This window comes from Peromyscus maniculatus, chromosome 5 (genome assembly GCF_049852395.1).
Source record: "Peromyscus maniculatus bairdii isolate BWxNUB_F1_BW_parent chromosome 5, HU_Pman_BW_mat_3.1, whole genome shotgun sequence".
NCBI lineage: Eukaryota > Metazoa > Chordata > Mammalia > Rodentia > Cricetidae > Peromyscus > Peromyscus maniculatus.
The window spans coordinates 9423792-9444216 of NC_134856.1; the positions used below are offsets into that span (position 1 = coordinate 9423792).

Below are 20425 nucleotides of genomic sequence, written 5' to 3' on the forward strand. Positions count from 1 at the left end.
GCTGAATTATACATACAAATACTGATTAGATTCTGGGATACAGAAGAAACTTATCTTCATCTGTTCAGAGAGCTATGTTTTACTTAAGTTGTGTAAGTGAGATTCCTATTCATCTTCCCCTTCACTGTTTGGTTTACGGCAGACATTTTTCTTTTTTTCTTTTCTTTTTTTGTTTTTTTCAGGACAGGGTTTCTCTGTGTAGCTTTGGAGCCTGTCCTGGATCTCACTTTGTAGACCAGGCTGGACTGGAACTCACAAAGATTCGCCCAGCTTTGCCTCCTGAGTGCTGGGATTAAAGGAGTGCGCCACCACCGCCGGGACATTTTTCTATAAGCTAATCCATAATCTAAAAAGATTTTAGCCTCCCCTCCTGAAAGTACAGCCAGCATATTCCTTCATCAGCTTGATACGATACAAATTCTTATCCTAATAGTGAAATGTTTCACTAAAGCTTGCCCAGTGATTAGGTAAAACCAAAACTTATTATAAGCCACAGTCATCTAGGTTCCTCCCTGCTAGGTAGCCTCCCTGGATCTGTGGGTTGCAGTCTGATTATCCTTTGCTTTATATCTAGTATCCACTTATGAGTGAGTACATTGAATAATATTATTTTGAATAATATTATTGAATAATATTATCTGACTATAACTTGCAGAAATAATTTTAAAACTTTTAAAAAATTATGTGGTGTCTGAAGAGATGGCTGCTGCTCTTTTATAGGACCTGGGTTCAATTCCAATCACCCACATAGTGTCTAAAACTGTCTGTAGACCAGCCATAGAGCTCACAGAGATAAGCCTACTTCACATCTGGTTCTAATTTTCTAAAAGATTGTTTTATTTGTGTGCGCGAGTGCCAAAAGAGATCCACCTGGCTCTGCCTCCCAAGTGCTGGGATCAAAGGCGTGCACCACCACCACCTGGATCCTTTTTGAATTTTTTGAGACAAAGTCTCATGTAGGCCACATGAGGCCTTGACCTCATATAGCCAAGGATAGTCTTGGTTTTCAATTAGCCATTTAAGTACCTACCCTACACACCCAGAAGTACAATTTTTTTTTTTTGTTTGTTTTTTTGAGACAGGGTTTCCCTGTGTAGCTTTGTGCCTTTCCTGGATTTCGCTCTGTAGACCAGGCTGGCCTCGAACTCACAAAAATCCGCCTGCCTCTGGCTCCTGAGTGCTGGGATTAAAGGCGTGCGCCACCACCGCCCGGCAGAAGTACAATTTTAAGATCAAACCATCTGATTCTGAAGCAGTAGTGTGGGAATAAAGTGAATAAATGGAGTCTTGGGAACCAGTGGGTACTGTGGAGAGGGGAGCTGAAAGTGTAAGAGGACTTAACTTGCTTAGACCCTAATTTACATCTGAACTCAGCCGAAAGGTTGAATGAGTAGCAGTGTCAAACACAAATTCCAACCAAGTGTGCTCCTGTTGGTTCTGAAGTTGTTAATTGAAATTGATAAAATGGTTATCTCAAAAGTCACAGGTTGTTTTATTAAATTTAAACTCTTAGAAGATGTTGTCTTTTAACTTAAAAGCATGGCATTTTTTTTAAATCCATAGTGGTTGAGACATCATAATTTTTTTTCAAAAGTGCCTTTAATAACATTTTAAGTAATGAGAGCGATAAAAGTTACTTAACCTTCCCCCCCGACTGAATTCTGGAATTTTCTTTTTAAAACAGGTGCCATGTTTCAGAACAGAGTAAGACACTTGTTAAAGAAGAACTGAAGACATTTTACAGATAACAGAGATAGTCTGATTACAAAGAAGCATTAACCTGCCTCTGAGGTGACTAAAGGGGAATAATGGTGATTTTGCGCCGGGCTCGGCCGCCTGCTTCCGCCCCAACCAGCAATGAATCTTGACTCGCTCTCGCTGGCCTTGTCTCAAATCAGCTACCTGGTGGACAATTTAACCAAGAAAAACTACCGAGCCAGCCAGCAGGAAATACAGCATGTAAGTATTCTATTCAGAATATGAATACCATTGAAGCAAAAACACATAGCCAATTGATGATAAGTTGGCAATGATAAGTGAAGATGTTGTGTGGGAGGTTATAACTTTGCTTCTCTGTGTTATTTTGCTTTAGTACAGTACATAAAAGACCTTATACCAATCTATGAGTATTTTCTTTATTCTTTATTTTTCTGTCTTACAAATGAACATGAAGCCAGGTATGCCTTTAATCCCAGCACTTGAGAAGCAGAGAGAGGCAGGTATATCTTTGTGCTTGAGGCCAGTCTGGTCTATATACCAGGTTCTTGGCCAGCCATGGCTACATAAAGAGACCTTGTCTCAAAAACAAACAACAATGACAGAAAATAAATAAATAAATAAAATAAAAAAAGCATGATCTGACATGATTTGGTCTAGTTCTACCTTTTTTCACCTTTGGCAAAGGTGAAACGATGGAACGGCTTAGCAGATAAGGTGCTTACTATATTTTAAGTAAGAGAATGAATGGGTGATAGGCTTCCTTAAGCCCACATAAAAGTTGGGAAAGTATGGTATCTTGCCACAGCTCTCTGGAGGCAGAGACAGGATCCCAGGGCAATGAAGACTAGCCAGATTAGCCATAATTGATGAACTCTGTTTAGACACAGACCCTCCCTCGATCAGTAAAGTGGAGGGTGATGAGGGAGGACATCTGATGTCAGCCTTGGGCCTCCATAGGCACCCTCACATTCATGTACTTTGTGGTACATGTTCCCACGTGCTAACAAATAAATATACACAGTACACATACAAAAGGTTGAAATTGCACTGGAAGTATAAGATGCGCAATGGTGGAGTGCTTGCTTAGTGTGAGTGAGGTCCTGAGTTCACAAATGGTTATCCTTGGGCTTTTAGCCATCTTCCTGGGTATGAAATAGTTTTGATCCACAAGTAAAGATGCTGAGCATTTGTGTTCCATGTGTTGATATTTATATCTTTGGAGAAGTACCCATTAATTCATCATCATCATCATCCCCCCCACCCTGCTAGAGAGATGACTTTGCAGCTAGGACCCTGCTGCTTTTCTTTCAGAGGACTGGAATTTGGTTTCTAGCATCCACCTTGAGTGACTTACAATTTCCCCAATTCCAGACGATCCAGTGTCCTTTTTGTGTTTACACACACAAACATAAAAAAAAATCTTTAAATCCTTGCTTTCTCTAGTGTATATTTTACATGTGTTAGTATTTCATTCAGTCTTTATGAAAAGTAGCTGAGTATGGTGTAGTCCCCCTTGGAGATTGAAGCAGAATGCTAAATATTAAAGCAAAAAGATTGCTATGAGTTTGAGGCCAGCCTGGGCATTCTGTAACTTTGTCTTAAAAAACAAAACAAAGGGCTGGAGAGATGGCTCAGAGGTTAAGAGCACTGGCTGCTCTTCCAGAGGTCCTGAGTTCAATTCCCAGCAACCACATGGTGGCTCACAGCCATCTATAATGAGATCTGGTGCTCTCTTCTGGCGTGCAGGCATACATGGAGGTAGAATGTTGTATACATAATAAATAAATAAATCTTAAAACAAAACAAAAACTTAATCCTCCCCCGCCCCCCCCCCCCCCCTTCGAGACAGGGTTTCTCGGTGTAATCACTCTGTAGACCAGGCTGGCCTCAAAACTCACAGAAATCTACCTGTCTCTGCCTCTCAAGTGCTGGGATTAAAGGCGTGCACTCCACTGTCTGGCAGTTCTCTCCTTTCTATAATAGAAATTGTAGTTGATTCATAGGTAGCTAACATAAGTGAAATATGTACCTGATTATCTTAGCCAAATCTAAGAAAGAATTTATGCAGCACTATTTAAATTTGGTCTTTTTATTTTTGGTATGTGTGCAACAATTGTAGGTTTGCTTAATTTTAAAAAACATGTAAGACATGAACTAGTTAGCCTGCCTATTCAGGCAATGGGTATTAAGTTTTTTGCTATTTTAACTATCTTTCCAAAGATAGTATGTCTGCATATATAGGTGATGGAGATGGATATGTTAGCCTTTTTAAATATGAATGATGTTCTTTCTCTCTCTACTCCTTTTTTTTCCCTTTCCCCTTTTTGGGACAGTTTCAGCATGTAACTAGCTGGCCTGAACTTCTACATAGATCAAGTTGGCCTTGTCTTTCAAATGCTGGCATTAAAGGTCTGTGCCGCCACACCAAGCAAATTTTATTTATGAATGTTTTGCCTGTAGCATACATGTGTACCCTGTGCTTACCTAATGCCTTTGGAGGCCAGAAAAGAGCATTAGACCCCCTAGAACTGGTGCTACGGTTGGTTGCATCCCTCCATGGGGTGCTGGGAACCAACTCTGGGTCCTCTGCAAGAGCAGTAAATGCTCTTAACCACCCAGTTCTCTCTCCAGCTGTGAATAGTCAGATCTTCTAACAGCCATTCAGAGAAGACTCAGCCCTCAGCCCTACTTTCCTTGCTTTGGATTAATATGTCCTGAGCATAGTGGCACATGCATTTAATCCCAGCTCTTAGGAGGCAGAGGCAGGAGGATCTCTGACCAGGCTAGCCTGGTCTACAGAGGGAGTTCAGGACAGCCAGGGCTAAACTGATCAACTCTGTCTGGAAAACTACCTCCCCATCAAAGAAAAAGAGTCCAACCCATTAAGCATCTATTTTGGACCTCTTAAATGTAGATCCTCTGCATCTAAGCTCTTTGTCCCTAGCATTTGCTTTGCCATTTCCTTTTTTAGGGGGAGGTGGCACCCCAGCTAATCTGGTGAGGTCAGAGGACAACTTGAAAGAGATAGTTCTGTTCTTACACCATGTGGGTCTCAGACTTTGAACTCAAGCTGTTGGGCTTGCTAACATGGGTTAGCCAGCCCAATCATCTTGCTGGCCCCAGCAGTTAACTTTTAATTGTTTATTTTGAGACAGGGTGTCACTATGTATTCTGGCTCTGCTAGTAAAATGAGTTTTCATTGAGTATCTAGTAGTATTCATACAGATCAAGCAAAGAGATTTCAACTGGTTTTCCTCTCCGTTACTGAACACAGCAGTTATGGCTCAGTTCTCCATTTTTAGGTGCGTGTTTTGGCTTTATTACAAGACATGTATCTTAATATCTCCATATTGGAAACAACCTAAGAATCCATCAGTGATATTCTGTAAGCATCAAAACTCTTGTTCTGAACAGCATAGGTGACTCTCAGAAGGTTGAATGAGAAAATGCTAAGCATTCTGGCATTTGAGTCATTCTGTGTGTAAAGTTAAGTTTACCTGTCTTCAGAGCAACATGTTTAAGCATTTGTATTGTTCTAGGTATTGCCTTTGATGTGATTTAATGGCAGTTCTTACATTTTTTTAAAAATTTATTGTTGCCGGGTGGTGGTGGCGCATGCCTTTAATCCCAGCACTCGGGAGGCAGAGCCAGGTGGATCTCTGTGAGTTCGAGGCCAGCCTGGGCTACCAAGTGAGTTCCAGGAAAAGGCGCAAAGCTACACAGAGAAACCCTGTCTCGAAAAACCAAAAAAAAAAAAAAAAAAAAAAAAAAAAATTGTTTTTTGAATTAAATATTTTCATACAATATATTTTTTTAAAAAAATTATATTTCTTTTGTGTTTATAAGTGTTTTGCTTACATGTTTGTCTGTGTACCACATTATGTGCCTAGTGCCTATGGAGACCAGAAAGCATCAGATCCCCTGGAACTGGAGGTATGGATGGTTGTGAGCCACCATATGGGTTCTGGGAATTGATTCCTCCCTTCTGCGAGAACAAGGGCTCTTCACTGCTGAGCCATTTCTTAAACCCCTTCATACAATATATGTGGATCATGTTTTTCCCCAGCCCCAGGTCTTACACTTGGGCAGTCTTAACTAGGGTAGTTAGTTAGTTAGTTAGTATTGTCCCACTGTTTTTGGTGACAGGGATAGTGCCTCTCCAGACTGTGTATAAGCACTACCGCTGAGTTCTGTCTTGTTTTATGTTGGAAGTTCAAAGATGTTATTTTGTTCATTGTATTCTGAAAATTGCAGATATGAGATTTAAGTATACACTACCTCTGTAGTGAATTACTTTATATTTGTTCATAGGCGACAAGTAAAAAATTAGTCTTTGCATTGCAAGGTATCCTAGTTCCACGTTTCTCTGTAACAGCCCTGGCTATCCTGGAACTTGCTTTGTAGACCAGGCTGGCCTTGAACTCACACATCTGTCTGCTTCTGCCTCCTGAGTGCTGGGATTAAAGATGTGCACTACTGTGCCTGGCACACTTTTTTTTTTTAATTTTTAAAAATTTTGTGTATGTGAGTATTTTTCCTGCTTGTATTTCTGTTGTACTGTGCATGCCTGGGTCTATGGAGGCTAGAAGAGAGGTCACAGGAACTTTTGGAATTTGAGTTACAGATGGCTGTTAGCTGCTGTGGGTGCTGGGAATTGAACCTGGATCCTCTGCCAGAATATCCAGTGCTCTTAGCTGATGAGCCATCTTTCTAGCCCCACTTGGCTTTCTTGAGATAATCTCATGTAGTCTCACACTGGTTATTCTTATGCACCCATGATGCCTACTCTACAACCCTTGTATGGATCACCTTAAATCGGGCCTGTGTTGCAGGTTGAGGTTGTATTCTCTGGAAACAGGTATGAGAATTTGGAAAGTACAATAAAACTAATGCATCAACACTGTACAGGTTAGGGAGGGATGAGAACAGGATGGGATGAGACTGGGATCTACAGTTTTGCTGAGGAACTGTGGTTCAGCCCCAATAAAACCTGAGTTAATGCTTAGGTACTGGTGGTGCATGCCTTTAATCCCAGCACTCAGGAGGCAGAGGCAGGCAGATCTCCGAGTTCGAGGCCAGCTTGGTCTACAAATTGTGTTCCTTGGACAGCCAAGGCTACACAAAGAAAGAAACTCGGTCTGAAAAACCAACCAACCAACCAAATAAACACCTAGGTTAACATTGTGTGTTAACTTCTAAGTCATATATCAAAGGTGTACCACAGTTGGCTCAAAGTGCTAGACCATGGTTATATCCCCGGTGGATGAAGGCTGCCCCAGGAGGGTATGTTCTTAGGTGTTGAAATTCTGCAGCTGAGGCAAATCCTGGAGAAGCCGATTGTTTGCTACCAGAAATTGTTTGGAGGTCAGAAGCTCGTGACACCAGCAGTGCCCTACATGATCTGGTTGTACTGTAATTGATTTACTCATTTTTCCTTACAAGTTCTTGAGGACTAAGAATATCTGTGTCTCCTATGCCTGACATTTAGTTAGGTGCTCAAATAAATCTGTGATGAAAGAAGGAACAAATTATTTTTTTAAGTTTATTTTTTATGTATATGTGTGTTTGTCTTGCATGAGTTTTAGGTGCACTGTGTGCATGCAGAAGCCCATTGAGGCCAGAAGAGGAGATCAGATGCCCTGGAACTAGAGTTACAAGTGGTTCTGAGCTGTAATGTGGGTGCTGGGAACTGAACCCAAGCTCTCTACAAGAGCAGTAAACACTTTTAACCGCTGATCCATTTCCTCAGCCCTGAATGAATAAATTATTTAATAATTTTTGTTTGTTTTTGTTTTATGTTTTTTAGATAAAGTTTTTCTATGTAGTCTCAGATGGCCTTGAACTGGGATTCTGGGATATCACCATGTCTAGATCTAGTAATTAATCTTGAAGATAAAATGTAAAAATTACTTCATTTGATTTTTTTCATTTGAGGTTTTACAGTGTACACAGGTATTAAGACACATAAATTCTGTGGCTTCAATAGTGCCTTTGTGCCCTTGCATATAACCTCTTTTAACACCCAGAGATTAAGAATTTAGACCTGGGCTACGTGGCGATGGCACACTCCTTAATCCTAGAACTCGGGAGGTAGAGCCAGGCAGATCTCTGAGTTTGAGGCCAGCCTGGGCTATAGAGTGAGTTCCAGGAAAGGCGCAAAGCTACACAGAGAAACCCTGTCTCGAAAAACCAACCAACCAACCAAACAAACAAACAAACAAAAAACAAACCAAATCCAAAAAAAACAAAAACAAAAACAAAAATAACAAAAAAACGCAAATCCTGAGACACTTAGTGACATTTTGTGAAACTGATGCTGTCCCTACTATACAAGGAGGTCAGTTATATTGTTTATTGCTCTGTGTTCCTGTCGTTAAGTCAGGCTTCATAACTTGGCTAGGATGTTTTCCTTATGTGGTTTTACCTACTGACAGATGGAAAGAGGAGATTTTATTGAATTTGTTAGATACATGTATTGATGTCAACTAACTAGTACTTCAACATCTTAGAGATGAAAAAAGAGACTTGCCTGTTAGGTGAGATTTCTGTGACATTATTCAAAGATTAACATTATAATCATTCTTTTAAAATTATTGTCTGGGGGCCTGGCATGGTGGTTCAGTAGTTAAGAACGCTTGTAGACACTTGGAAAGGACCTGAGTCAGGTTCCTAATACCCACAAGGTGCTTCAAAGCCATCTATATATAACTTCATTTCCAGGGGTCCCCATACCCTCTTTTGATATCTGAGGGCATCAGCATGCTCTACATATATCCATGCAGGGGAAGCACTTATAAAATCATTTAATTCCAAAAAATTGGGTGGGGAGGCAGTCTGATGGCACAGTAGGTAAAGGTGCTTGTAAAAATGTGGTCGTCCCTGGAATTCACTAAGTGTAGGAGGAGAGAGTTAATTCCACAAAGTTGTCTTCTGACCTACACGTGTCCTTCTGCATACCCACCCACCATAATACAGGCACAGCACAATAATAATAAATTGTTTAAAAAATGGATGGGACTAAGGGATAGCTCAGTGATGTGTACTTTTTAGCTAGCATGGTTTGAGGCCCTGGGTTAGATCCCCTGTACCACAGCATAAGTAAAAAACAAAAAAAAAACAAAAAAAACTGGTTGTGATTACAACAAAATTATTTAAGGTAGAAACTTGAAATAAACTCATTTTTCCTATTGAGCTTTTCCCCCTATTCAGTAATTGGGTTTAAATCTAGAGCCTGCAGCATGCTAAGCAAACAGCACACTGCCATTGAGTTGTGTCCTCAATATGTTGACTGTTTTTAGTTTTTCTCTTTTGTTCTCCCTTCCTCTGGGCTTTATCAGCCTCCTGCTAGGATTATAGGTGTTTCCACCACACCTGGCTGGGTTTTTCTTTTCTTTTTCCCCAAGCCACAGCCCAATTTTATTTACACTCTGCAAATCATGACTTAGGGTTAAATAATGGGTGTCAGGGAATAGGAGGTTGAAGGTCATGGAGATTGTAGAGGTGGACGACAAGGGCTGGGGAAGAAGGAAGGAATGGGGAAGATGGACAGACCCTCTCCCAGTATTGTGTCGTTCCATCCCCATCCTCTCCCCTCGGGTGCGCTGGGGCAGAGAACAGGTGAGGCTGCCTTCTGGATTTGGACTTGAAATGAGACCAGCCAGCCCCACCACACCCAGGGCCAAGCCACCAACTATGACCATGTCTACTAGTCCATCTTACTTCATGGCCTTGTCAATGAGACATTCTCGCTCCTTTTTGGTGAGGGGTTCCCTGCAGGTATCATGCAGAAAAGTGAGCCCTAAAGAGATAAGAATGAAACCCCAGTGCACATTGACTTCGGGGAGTCTAAGAACAGGTGGTTTATTCCCAGTGTATTTGAACCCAGTGTAATTTAGAAAAAGTCTTCTGGTGTAATACAATCCCCATTACACAAGGAAGCATAATTACATTGAAACTTGACTCAGGGTACATGCCATTTCCTTCAAGAAAATGAGTTCTAGAGATAGGCTACGTGTACTATACCTTAAGGGCCTAAAGGTCTGGCCTGGTCTCTGTCATACAGATAGCATTAGACATCATTTGGTCTATTGGCCACCTCTGGTCCTGGTTGTGGGAGCTTGGAGGGGAACCTTTGGTTATTAGGGTCATTTTGATTACTAGCCACCTCAGGTCTTGGTTGTAAGAGATTGCTGTGGCCTTGCCCAACAAATAACACACATCACCAGGCTGTTAATCACTTCCAATTCTCAGCCTTCTGAGTGGAAGAACAGGTTTTTCATCTTTCCCATCGGAAATGTATGCTTAACATTGGTGGTTTCTCTGGAGATCTATGGGTGCAAGGACCTTTGTGCTATGTTCCCAACATTTTGAGGCTCCGTCTGCAGCAGTCCTTACACATACTTTAGAGCAGTAGTTGTTAACCTTTCTAATGTTGCAACCCTTTGTTACATTTCCTCACATTGTGGTGACCCCCCCCCACCATAAAATCATTTTGTTGCTACTTCATAGCTGTAATTTTGCTACAGTTATGAATCGTAATGGAAATGTCTGATATACAGGACATTTATGCGACCCCAAAGGAGTCGAGACCCACAGGTTGAGAACTGCTGCTTTAGAGCCTTTTCCTATTCCTTGAGCCAGTAGTTGCCCATGGCCAAGTAGAAGACAATCCCATGGGTTCCTCTTGGCTCCCTTTGAGCAGCAGCTCTTCCAGCAGCGTGATGGCTCTGTGTATGTCGTCATTGTATTTGCTTCGCACCAGGCACCAGGCACACTCACACCATGTGCTCTTGGAGACTGAGCCAGCTGCTTGTCAAACTGAAACTTCCTTTCAGAATTCTTCAGATCCTTCACAGACAGCAGCTCACTCAGCATGGCCTCCGTAGCCACCACCCCTGCAAGTCTCACACTGAAATCTCGGTTTGTCTTTTAAAATGCTGATGTATGGTCATACTTTTAAAACAATATTAACACTTTGATGTGTTAACAATATTAACACTTTGATTTTGATGTGGGGGTATTTTATGACCAGGCTGGTCTTGAACTCAGCACACCTGTCTCAGCCTCAACTGATTTGAAGGATAGTCACAGTATAACAAAATAAACCTATACTTACCTATTATTTATTTCAAGACATAATCTATTTTCACTTAGCCCATTTGCCCTATTTCTTTAAAGCAGATTTCATTCATAATTTCATCTGTTTGTGGTAATGTAAACTTAATCTCAGTACCAGTATTGTGTCTCTTGTTGTTGTTGTTTTCGAGACTGGGTTTCTCTGGGTAGCCTGTCCTAGAACTTACTCTGTAGACCAGGCTAGCCTTGGATCCACCTCGAAGCAGCAGAGGCAGCCAGAGCTACATAGTGAGGCACTTGTCTCAAAAAAAATTACATTTATTTATGACTTTTATATTATTGTTTCTATGGAGGCTGGTTTCATGTGCCACAGGATGGTTATGGTGGTCAGAGGACAGAACTTGGGTTGTCAAGGTTGGTAGCAAGCATCTTACCTGCAGACCCATTTTTCCAACCCCAAATAGCAATGATATTTAATCATCATGGTCTTTTTTTTTTTTTGGTTTTTCGAGACAGGGTTTCTCTATGCAGTTTTGGAGTCTGTCCTGGAACTCGCTCTGTAGACTAGGCTGGCCTCGAACTCACAGAGATCCACCTGGCTCTGCCTCCCGAGTGCTGGGATTAAAGGCATGTGCCACCACCGCCTGGCCATCATGGTTATTTAACATTCACATTTCTTCTTTTTGCTTTATGTAAAATGTGGGTGATGAGGGTTTGGGTTAGTTTTTGCCTAGGATAGAATCTAAGAGTTTGTACTTGCCAGACAAGTGTGCAGCCACTGAGCCATAGTCCCAGCTGCCTTGACCCTGCTTGTGCATGTGTGGTTTGAGACAGTGTCTCACTGTGTAGCCCTGGCTGATACAGAACTCGGTAGAGATTTGCTCACCTTTGCTTCTCAAGTACTCTGACTTTTTTGTTTGAGATCCAGTTCCTACCAGATATTTGTTTTCTTGTAGTTCTGTAATTATTGCTATTCTTAGTCAATCTGAAATGCCTGTAGCCGGTGCTGATGGATTAAGTGGTCATTGTGTAGCATATAAAGACCTGAGTTAGGATTCCTGAGTCTATGTAAAGAGTCAGGCTTGGTGGTATACAGGTACATGCTTTTATAACCCTGGCACTGAGGAGCTGGAGACAGGTGGGTGCTGTAGAGCTCTCTGGGCTCTACACAAATGGTATACACTGGTATGCACACACGCATACCTTCATGCATAATCACACATACACAAAGAAAAGAGGGCCAGCAAAATGGCTGAGCAAAGTGCTTGTTGCCAAACCTGATAAACCTTGAGTTGAGTCCCTAGAATCCTACAGAGTAGGAGGAGAGAACCAACTGCCAAACGCACACTGGGTCACCTGTACCCACTCACCCCCCAAATACAAAAGGATGTGTATTTGCTGTTAAAAGTTGCCCAAAGCTTGTCTGCCTGTGCTACATTTTAAGTGGCTTGTTGAACTTTCTGTTAGCTCTACTCTTAAACTGAAACATCTCTATGGACTTTATTGTGGAGGTGTTTTTGTTTTGTTTTTTGAAACTGGATCTCTCTTTAGTTCTCAGGAACTCCCTGTGTATGTTTGGGTAGCCTCGAATTCACAGAGCTGCCTCCCAAGTTCTGGGATTGAATGTGCGAGTTCTAGAGGGAGAGTCCACAATGTTGGGAGAGACATGGCAGCAAGTGGCCCGAGCAGGCAGCTGAGATTGCATTTTTATCCACACGTGGGACATAGAAAGTGTACTGGAAGTGATGACTGGAGGCTCTTACAGTACTCCAGAGAACATTTTCTTCAGCAAGAAGCTTTGCAACCTAAATGTTCTGTACCCCCCACCCCCCAAACAACATACCATGGTGCTGGCAAAGTTGGAGGACAACTCAAGGGAGTCACTTCTCTCCTTCCACCATGTGGCTCCTGGGAATGCACTCAGATTGGTCGGGTTGGTGGCGACGGCTTTACCCACTGAGCCATCTCATTGGCCCAGGGCAGTCTTTCTTTATGTTTACGTTTTGAGAATAGGGAAAATGGAAACGGAGGTCAGTCAAAACAATTCAGCAAACTCGTAAACTTTACTGTGACACAGGCTGTGGAATTTTAATTTCTTGCAGTCTTTATCCAGGAATGCATTTTGTCAATTTTTGAAGATACCCTAAGGCAGTTCAATAGGATATTTAATCCAAAAGTTGATACAATTCCTAACCCAAAGTAGGTAGTTATGTATTTGATTGATCACTTACTTAGTTTGAGTCAGAGTTTCCTTTTGTAGCCCAGGATGCCTAGAACTCGAAGTCCTCCTGGTTCAGCTTCCTAGTGCTGTCAATAGAAGCATATGCGCAGTGCCCAGATACTGTCATACTTTTTTTGAAATTAATTTTATTATTTTTTGAGATTAATATAATTACATCATTTCCCCTACAAACCCTGCCAAAAACCCTTCCTTGCTCTCTTTCAGATTCATGGCCTCTTTTTCTCTTTAGTTTTTGTTATGTACATATGTGTATATGTGTATGCATAACATAATTTCTAAAAATACAACCTGCTCAGTCTGTATAATGTTACTTGCATGTATGTTTTCATGACTGACATTTGATATTGGATAACCAACTGGTGTGTCCTTTTGTTGTTTTAGGCAGAGTCTTATGTAGTCCTCACTGGCCTTAAGCTTGCTGTGTACCTGAGGATGGTCTTAAATTTTCAGTATTTCTGCATCTGCCTCCCTAGTTACTGGGGTTTTAGATATATGCCACCATGTTTGACTTAGTTTTAATGTCTGTAATATATACATCATATATTAAAGATTTATTTACTTGTTGGTATATGTATAGACTTTTGGAGGCCAGATGAGAATGTCAGATCCCTCAAGCTAGAGTTAGAGGCAGTCCTGAGCCCACCTGGTATGGGTGCTGGTAAGAGAACTTGGTCCTCTAAAAGAGCAGTGTATGCTCTTAACTGCTAAGCTGTCTCTCCATCCCTTAAATAGTATTTTTTATTCTTTGGGTTTCATTTAAATAATGTATCTTGATCATTTCCATCCACCTCTACCTCCCTCCAACTACCCTTAGTTCCCCTGCCCTATCTTCCAGAATCATGGTGGTCCATTTTGTAATAGTTGTTGTTATTAATAACTTCCAGAGTCCAATCAGTGTGGCCATCTACTAACTAAAAGTTGAGGTGGTTCTCAACCTTTGTGTTGTGACCCCTTTGACACCAATCCTCTGTCTCTAAAAGAGATTATGATTTATAACAGCAAAATTAGTTATGAAGTAGCAATGAAAATAATTTTATGTTGGGGGTCAGGACAACAGGAACTGTAATAAAGGGTCATACATAGCGTTAGAAAGGTTGAGAACCAGTGGACTAGGGCATGAGTGGCCTCTCCCCAATGGAGAGTAACTCTTCATCTCTCAGCCACCGACTGCCAATAATTCCTTCCTGGGGGGTTTTGATAACTTAATAGCAGCATTTAATAAATGTAACTATTTACCCACAAAGTTTGCTAAGCTCCTTTCTAAACTGCAAATTCCCTGATCTCCTGCAAATTAAAAGAAATTTTCAGGTAAGAGTAAATGCTGTGGAGAAAAGCAAAGCCAAATAAGGGGTAATTGGTGGTGGTGGTGGGGGCGCTGTAGTTAGAAGAGAAGAGGCTCGCCTGGCCTTTTCCAGTTAGAGGTGACAGGTACAGCCATCGGAAAGTTTGAGAAGCAAGAAGTTGGAAAGGTCAGCCGGGTGGTGGTGGTGCACGCCTTTAATCCCAGCACTTGGGAGACAGAGGCAGGCGGATCTCTGTGAGTTCTAGGCCAGCCTGGGCTACAGAGTGAGTTCTAGGACAGGCTCCCAAACTACACAGAGAAACCTTGTCTTCAAAAACAAAAACAAACAAAAGTTGGAAAGTTCAAGGTCAGCATTTCAATCACTGAAGTTGAATGTAGCTATCTAGCTGTCTACAGCTTCATGTAGGTCTAGTCATGCACAGTATTTGTCAAGAGTGGATTGGTAAAGGCAGTTTGAGTTAGGAAGCTGGTGATGTAAAACTTGAATTGAAAACCTCTATTTGATGACATTTAGAAAAAATATATGTTGGCCATCATGCCTAGTTATGTGGGTTAATTTATGGTAGCTTTTATGTTCTTTTAGCCAGTTTAAAAAGAATAAATTTAAAAGTAATCATTGCATATAGGTACTTCTACTTCTGTGATTTGTGTAATTTACTTTTGTTTTTGAGAACAGGGTCTTCTGCCACCCAGACTGGCTTAAACTTTCTCTGTAGTTTGAGGCTGGCCTTGAAATCCTGACCTACCATTCTTTGAATCCCAAGAGCTAGGATTATAGGACTTTGCCACTATGCTTAGCAGTAATTCCTATAACTATTGCTACAAGGTGAATTTTACCCCCAGAGGCTCACTTTCCTAGAACTGTATTTATAAGATCCAAAGTGTCATGCATATTAGACAAGTGCTACCATTGGCCTGTATCCCTAGTCCTTATTTTTTTTTCCAAACTCTCCTTTAAACTTAATGTTTTTGTGTTTCAGATTGTGAATCGGCACGGTCCTGAGGCAGACAGGCATTTATTACGCTGTCTATTTTCACATGTGGATTTCAGTGGCGATGGTAAAAGCAGTGGCAAAGATTTCCATCAGGTATTTGGGGACTACAGAGTTGATGTCTATTATCCCCAATCACTTTGTAAGATTAGGGCATAATATAGGGACACTGTGTACAAGATAACATCCAGAACATAATCTTACAAGGGTAGTTAAGAGATATTGGGTATAATTTTCTGTATTCTCTTTTCTGCCTGACTATATACTGAAGACAGTCTAATTTAGGATTATGGAGCTCCTGTTGGTTCTGCCTGATGAAGGAAGCAGGAATGGGGGAGAGCCTGCTTGACAAGGCAGATAGGCTATCTCATGTTCTGAAAGGCTTGATTTTCAGTCTTGTCAGAGTTAATTATGATAGTGTTTGTGACTTACTAATGGACTTTAATGTGGACATTTTGGTTTAACACTAGTTACTGATAAAGTGGAATTCTTAAAGAGCTGATTTTTGTTTTCTTCAAGACATTGTTTCTCTGTATAACAGCACTGGCTGACCTAAAACTTACTCTGTAGACCAGGCTGTCCTTGAACTCACAGAGATCTGCCTGCCTCTGCCTCCTGAGTGCTGGCATTAAAGGTGTATGCTACCACTGCCCAGCACTAAAGAGCTGGTTTTGATAGTAAAACTACAGCATCTAATGTTCATAGGTTCTCTTTTCCTTTATTTATGTCAGATGATGGTTAATGTTAATGGAAGTTCTTTTTTTATTTTTATCTTTTTTTTGAAGACACAGTTTCTGATTCAGGAGTGTGCCTCGCTGATTACAAAGCCAAATTTTATCTCGACGTTGTCATATGCCATTGATAATCCATTGCACTACCAGAAGGTTAGTACAATTTTATCTCTAGTAAGATTATGATAATACCTATCTCTCCCTTTCATTTTTGAGGCAGAGTCTTTCTGTGTAATTGAGGCTATTCTGTCTCAGTCTTCTCAGTGCTGGGCTGTTGTAGACATGAAACACCACACCCAATTTGAATATGCTCTAATACTGAGTTATTTAAAATGATCTAATATTGAGTTATTTAAAATGACTCTGAACCTTTACTTCTCGGGTTTTGGTGTTTGTGTGTTTTGCTTTGCCCTTTAAAGACTTGGTCTCTATGTAGCCTTAGCTGTCCTGGAAGTCACTGTGTAGACCAGGGTGATTTGAACTCAGAGAAAGCCATCTGACTATGGCTTATGAGTGTTGGGATTAAAGGCATGTACTACCACACCTGTACTTTTTTTTTTTTTTAATAGTTCCATATCTTAAAATTTGAAGGATTGACTTTCTTTTGTAACTTTCTGAGAGAATCAAGGTAGTTGCTTGGTAGTAAATGGAAACTCGATGATCAGAATAGGGCAAGGTCTAAGTTTGTCAGTCTACAGTTCTAGAATATAGTATATTGCTTATAGTAGCTCAGAATTATGTCATGTGTATATTGTGCCATAATTGGATGAACTAATTCTTTAAAAACTTGGTTAAAGAATTGCATCATTAAAAAAAAAAACAACAAAGTTAAATCTTAAAAAAATTTTATGTTTCAGAGTTTAAAGCCTGCACCCCATTTATTTGCCCAGCTGAGTAAAGTTCTCAAGTTAAGTAAAGTACAAGAGGTGAGTGTGTGTCTTGAGCAAAGAGATGTAGGCAGAAATGAAAGTTAAAACTGTTTGATCTTGTTAATCTAACTCCTTCTTGTTCCAGGTCATTTTTGGTCTTGCCCTTTTGAATTCTTCTAGCTCAGATCTCAGGGGTTTTGGTAAGTTATTTTATACTGAGTACAAGATTCTTTCTTGGTTGCTTCTTTAATTGTGTGGTATTAGGTGTCAAATCCAGGGCTTTGGAATGTTAGACAAAATCTCTACCTCTGAGCTACGTCCCTGGATTCTTAAGTAGTTTTTGTTGTTTTAAAATTAAATATATGCCTGTATGAATGTTTTTCATATCTGTAAGTGCATCATGTGTATACCTGGTACTTGAGAAGGCTAGAAAAAAAGTGTCAGGTCCTCTGGAACTTGTGAGATGCCACATGCATGTTGGGAACTGAACCTGGGTCCTCTGCAAGAGTAACAAGTGCTTTTAACTGCTATTTCTTCAGCTTTTGTTCTTGTTTTTAAGACAAAGTTGGGCTTGTATAGCCCAGGCTGACCTCAGACTTAGTTTCCCTTAAGTGCTGAGATTGCAGCCATGTGCTATGATGCTTGTGTTCTGGCTGTCCTGTAACTCCCTATGTACACCAGGTAGGCCTCAAAACTCAGAGATCCACCTGTCTCTGCCTCATGAGTGTTGGGATTGAAGACCTTTTTTTTTTTTTTTTTTTTTTTGAGACAAGGTTTCTCTGTTATAATAACCTTGACTGTCCTGGAACTCACTCTGTAGACCAGACTGGTCTCAAATTTACAGAAATCCACCTGCCTCTGCCTCCTGAGTACTGGGATTAAAAGTGTATACCACACCATGCCTGGCCAGAACCATCTTATAAAAATTTTCTTCATTTCACCAGCTACTGTTTGAGTATACTCCTCAGACAGAGCTATGTGAAAGCATGAGAGAGGTAAAAATGTATGTTGGTGAATACAAGGGGTGAACATTTGACTATTTTTTAGCCTATTATATAAAAGTAACTTGGTTTATTTGACTTTTAGCTGCCCAGTTTATCAAACAGAAGCTTCCAGATCTTCTGCGTTCTTACATAGACGCAGACGTCAGTGGAAATCAAGAAGGTGGCTTCCAAGATATAGCAATAGAGGTCCTACATCTCCTACTCTCCCATCTCCTCTTTGGGCAGAAGGGAGCCTTTGGAGTTGGACAGGAACAGATAGACGCTTTCCTCAAGACACTGCGCAGAGGTAAGGCATAGCCTATCACAGGTGGTCACAAAACTAGGATTAAAAAAGCATGTTGGGATATAAGTGAAGATGGTGATTTCCTGTTTCTTTTTAGTTGTATAAACAAAAGACAGTCATACCATTTTAAATATAAAAGTTATAGTAGAACTTTGTTAAAGAATAAGTATAAAGTGAACCTAATTTTATCTGTGATGTTTGTTATATAAGTACAATCACAGGTAAGACTAGGCATATTTCTCTCCTGTCTTTCCACTTTAGGGAGGGAGACTACAATATAGTGACATGCTGCTTTTAATGTGAATGGTTGGCCACATTTTTGTGGGTTTTTTTTGTTTTTGTTTTTCTTTTTTCTTTCCTTTTTTTTTTTTTTTAAAAGATTTATTTATTATGTATATAGTGTTCTGCTTGTAGGCCAGAAGAGGGCACTAGATCTCATTATAGATGGTTGTGAGCCACCATGTGTAGCTGGAGAGCTTCTCTCCAGGTTCCACCAAGCCGCCCCCACCCCCACCCCCACCCCCGCAGTCCCACAACCCACGTATAAAATAATCACTCAGACGCTTATATTACTTATAAACTGTATGGCCGTGGCAGGCTTCTTGTTATCTACTTCTTATATCTTAAATTAACCCATTTCTATTAATCTGTACTTTGTCATATGGCTTGTGGCTTACCTGTACCTTACATCTTCCTTGTCATGGCGGCGTCTGGCAGTGTCTCCCTGACTCAGCCTTCCACTTCCCAGAATTCTCATTCTCTGCTTGTCCTGCCTATCCTTCCTGCCTGGCTACTGGCCAATCAGTGTTTTATTTACTAACCAATCAGAGCAACACATTTGCCATACAGAACTTCCCATAGCAACCATGTGGTTGCTGGGAATTGAACTCAGGACCTCTGGAAGAGCAGCCAGTGCTCTTAACTGCTGAACCATCTCTCCAGCTCTGTTTTTTATTTTTCAAGACAGGGTTTCTCTATGTAGCCCTGGCTATCCTGGAACTCACTTGATAGACCAGCCTGGCCTGGAACTCAGAGATCTGCCTCCTGAGTGCTGGGATTAAAGGCTTTGTGCCACCACATCCAGCTAGGTTGGCCATTTTGATAGTGTATTATTTCCTCAGCAGTTTGCTTTGTAATTCAAGCTCAATAAATCCCATCCTTTTATCCTCAAAAAGAAAGAAATATGACTTCTTTACTTCCTGTTGTTGTTTGTATAGTTTAATTTAAACTGCATCAAATTTTTCAGTCACAAGAAACATTTATAGATGTAATGCATTCTGTTCCCCTGTAATGAATTCTGTCCTTCATATGGGAATTTTGCTATAAAAGTTTAATATGCAGCATGAATTGATAAACAGCTGCTGGAATTTACACAGGAAAAGTTAAAAAGTATACACGTGAGCAGTTGTTTTGAGACACCCAAATTCAAATTCTAGGGTTGGTTTGAGGTCACACTGGGCTAGGTTGGGTCAGTACTTTTTTTTTTTGGAGACAGAGTCATTTTATGTCGTCCTGGCTGTCCTACCAACATGCCTCTGCTTTCTGAGTGCTGGGATTAAAGGTGTGCATGACCACACTCAGCCATAAACTGCTTGAATTTGAATATGAACTTGCAGAAGAATTGGGTTTGAAGGGATTTTAGAGCAGCAGCATAAGGAGAAATACACGTTTATGTGTTGCTGGGCATTGAACCCAGGACCTCAGGCATGCCACACAGACTCTTAATGTGCTGCATCTTTAGTCTCTAGGTTGTTGTCTTTAGTTGTTGATAACAGTTGTATTCCCTCTCTGTCTTCAGATTTTCCCCAAGAGCGTTGTCCTGTGGTGCTTGCACCACTTTTATACCCTGAAAAACGGGACATTCTAATGGACAGGATCTTGCCTGATTCTGGAGGGGTAGCTAAAACCATGATGGAGAGCTCTCTGGCTGATTTCATGCAAGAAGTAGGCTATGGCTTTTGTGCAAGGTTGGTAGCAAGACATAACAAAATTTTGGCTGTTCTTAAGCATAATTATTGAAAACAAGTATACAATATTGTGTAGTTATTGTGTGCATCAGGATTGTCGCTTCTGAATTTTAATTTTCCATACACTAGTCTAGTGTTGGTGTCAGCTATAAATATGCTAGGGCTTGAACTTGTGACTTCTCATGCCTACCAGTTTCTAAAATTTAGGAACCAAGTTCTTAATCACCAGGATAGTCATAT

General features: G+C 40.8%; 1 protein-coding gene across 8 annotated transcripts in view; it reads left to right on the forward strand.

The window, feature by feature from the left end:
• The window catches only part of Cnot1 (CCR4-NOT transcription complex subunit 1), an 89643-nt gene that overhangs the window by 12590 nt on the left and 56628 nt on the right, over nt 1–20425 (forward strand). For all 8 annotated transcript variants that reach the window (XM_076571655.1, XM_076571659.1, XM_076571657.1 and 5 more), the window contains exons 2-8: nt 1685–1959; nt 15320–15427; nt 16117–16215; nt 16920–16988; nt 17077–17131; nt 18018–18221; nt 20017–20185. In XM_076571655.1, coding sequence (XP_076427770.1) covers nt 1858–1959; nt 15320–15427; nt 16117–16215; nt 16920–16988; nt 17077–17131; nt 18018–18221; nt 20017–20185 — 806 coding nt within the window. In that variant the 5' untranslated portion in view covers nt 1685–1857. The remainder of the gene's footprint in view (nt 1–1684; nt 1960–15319; nt 15428–16116; nt 16216–16919; nt 16989–17076; nt 17132–18017; nt 18222–20016; nt 20186–20425) is intronic.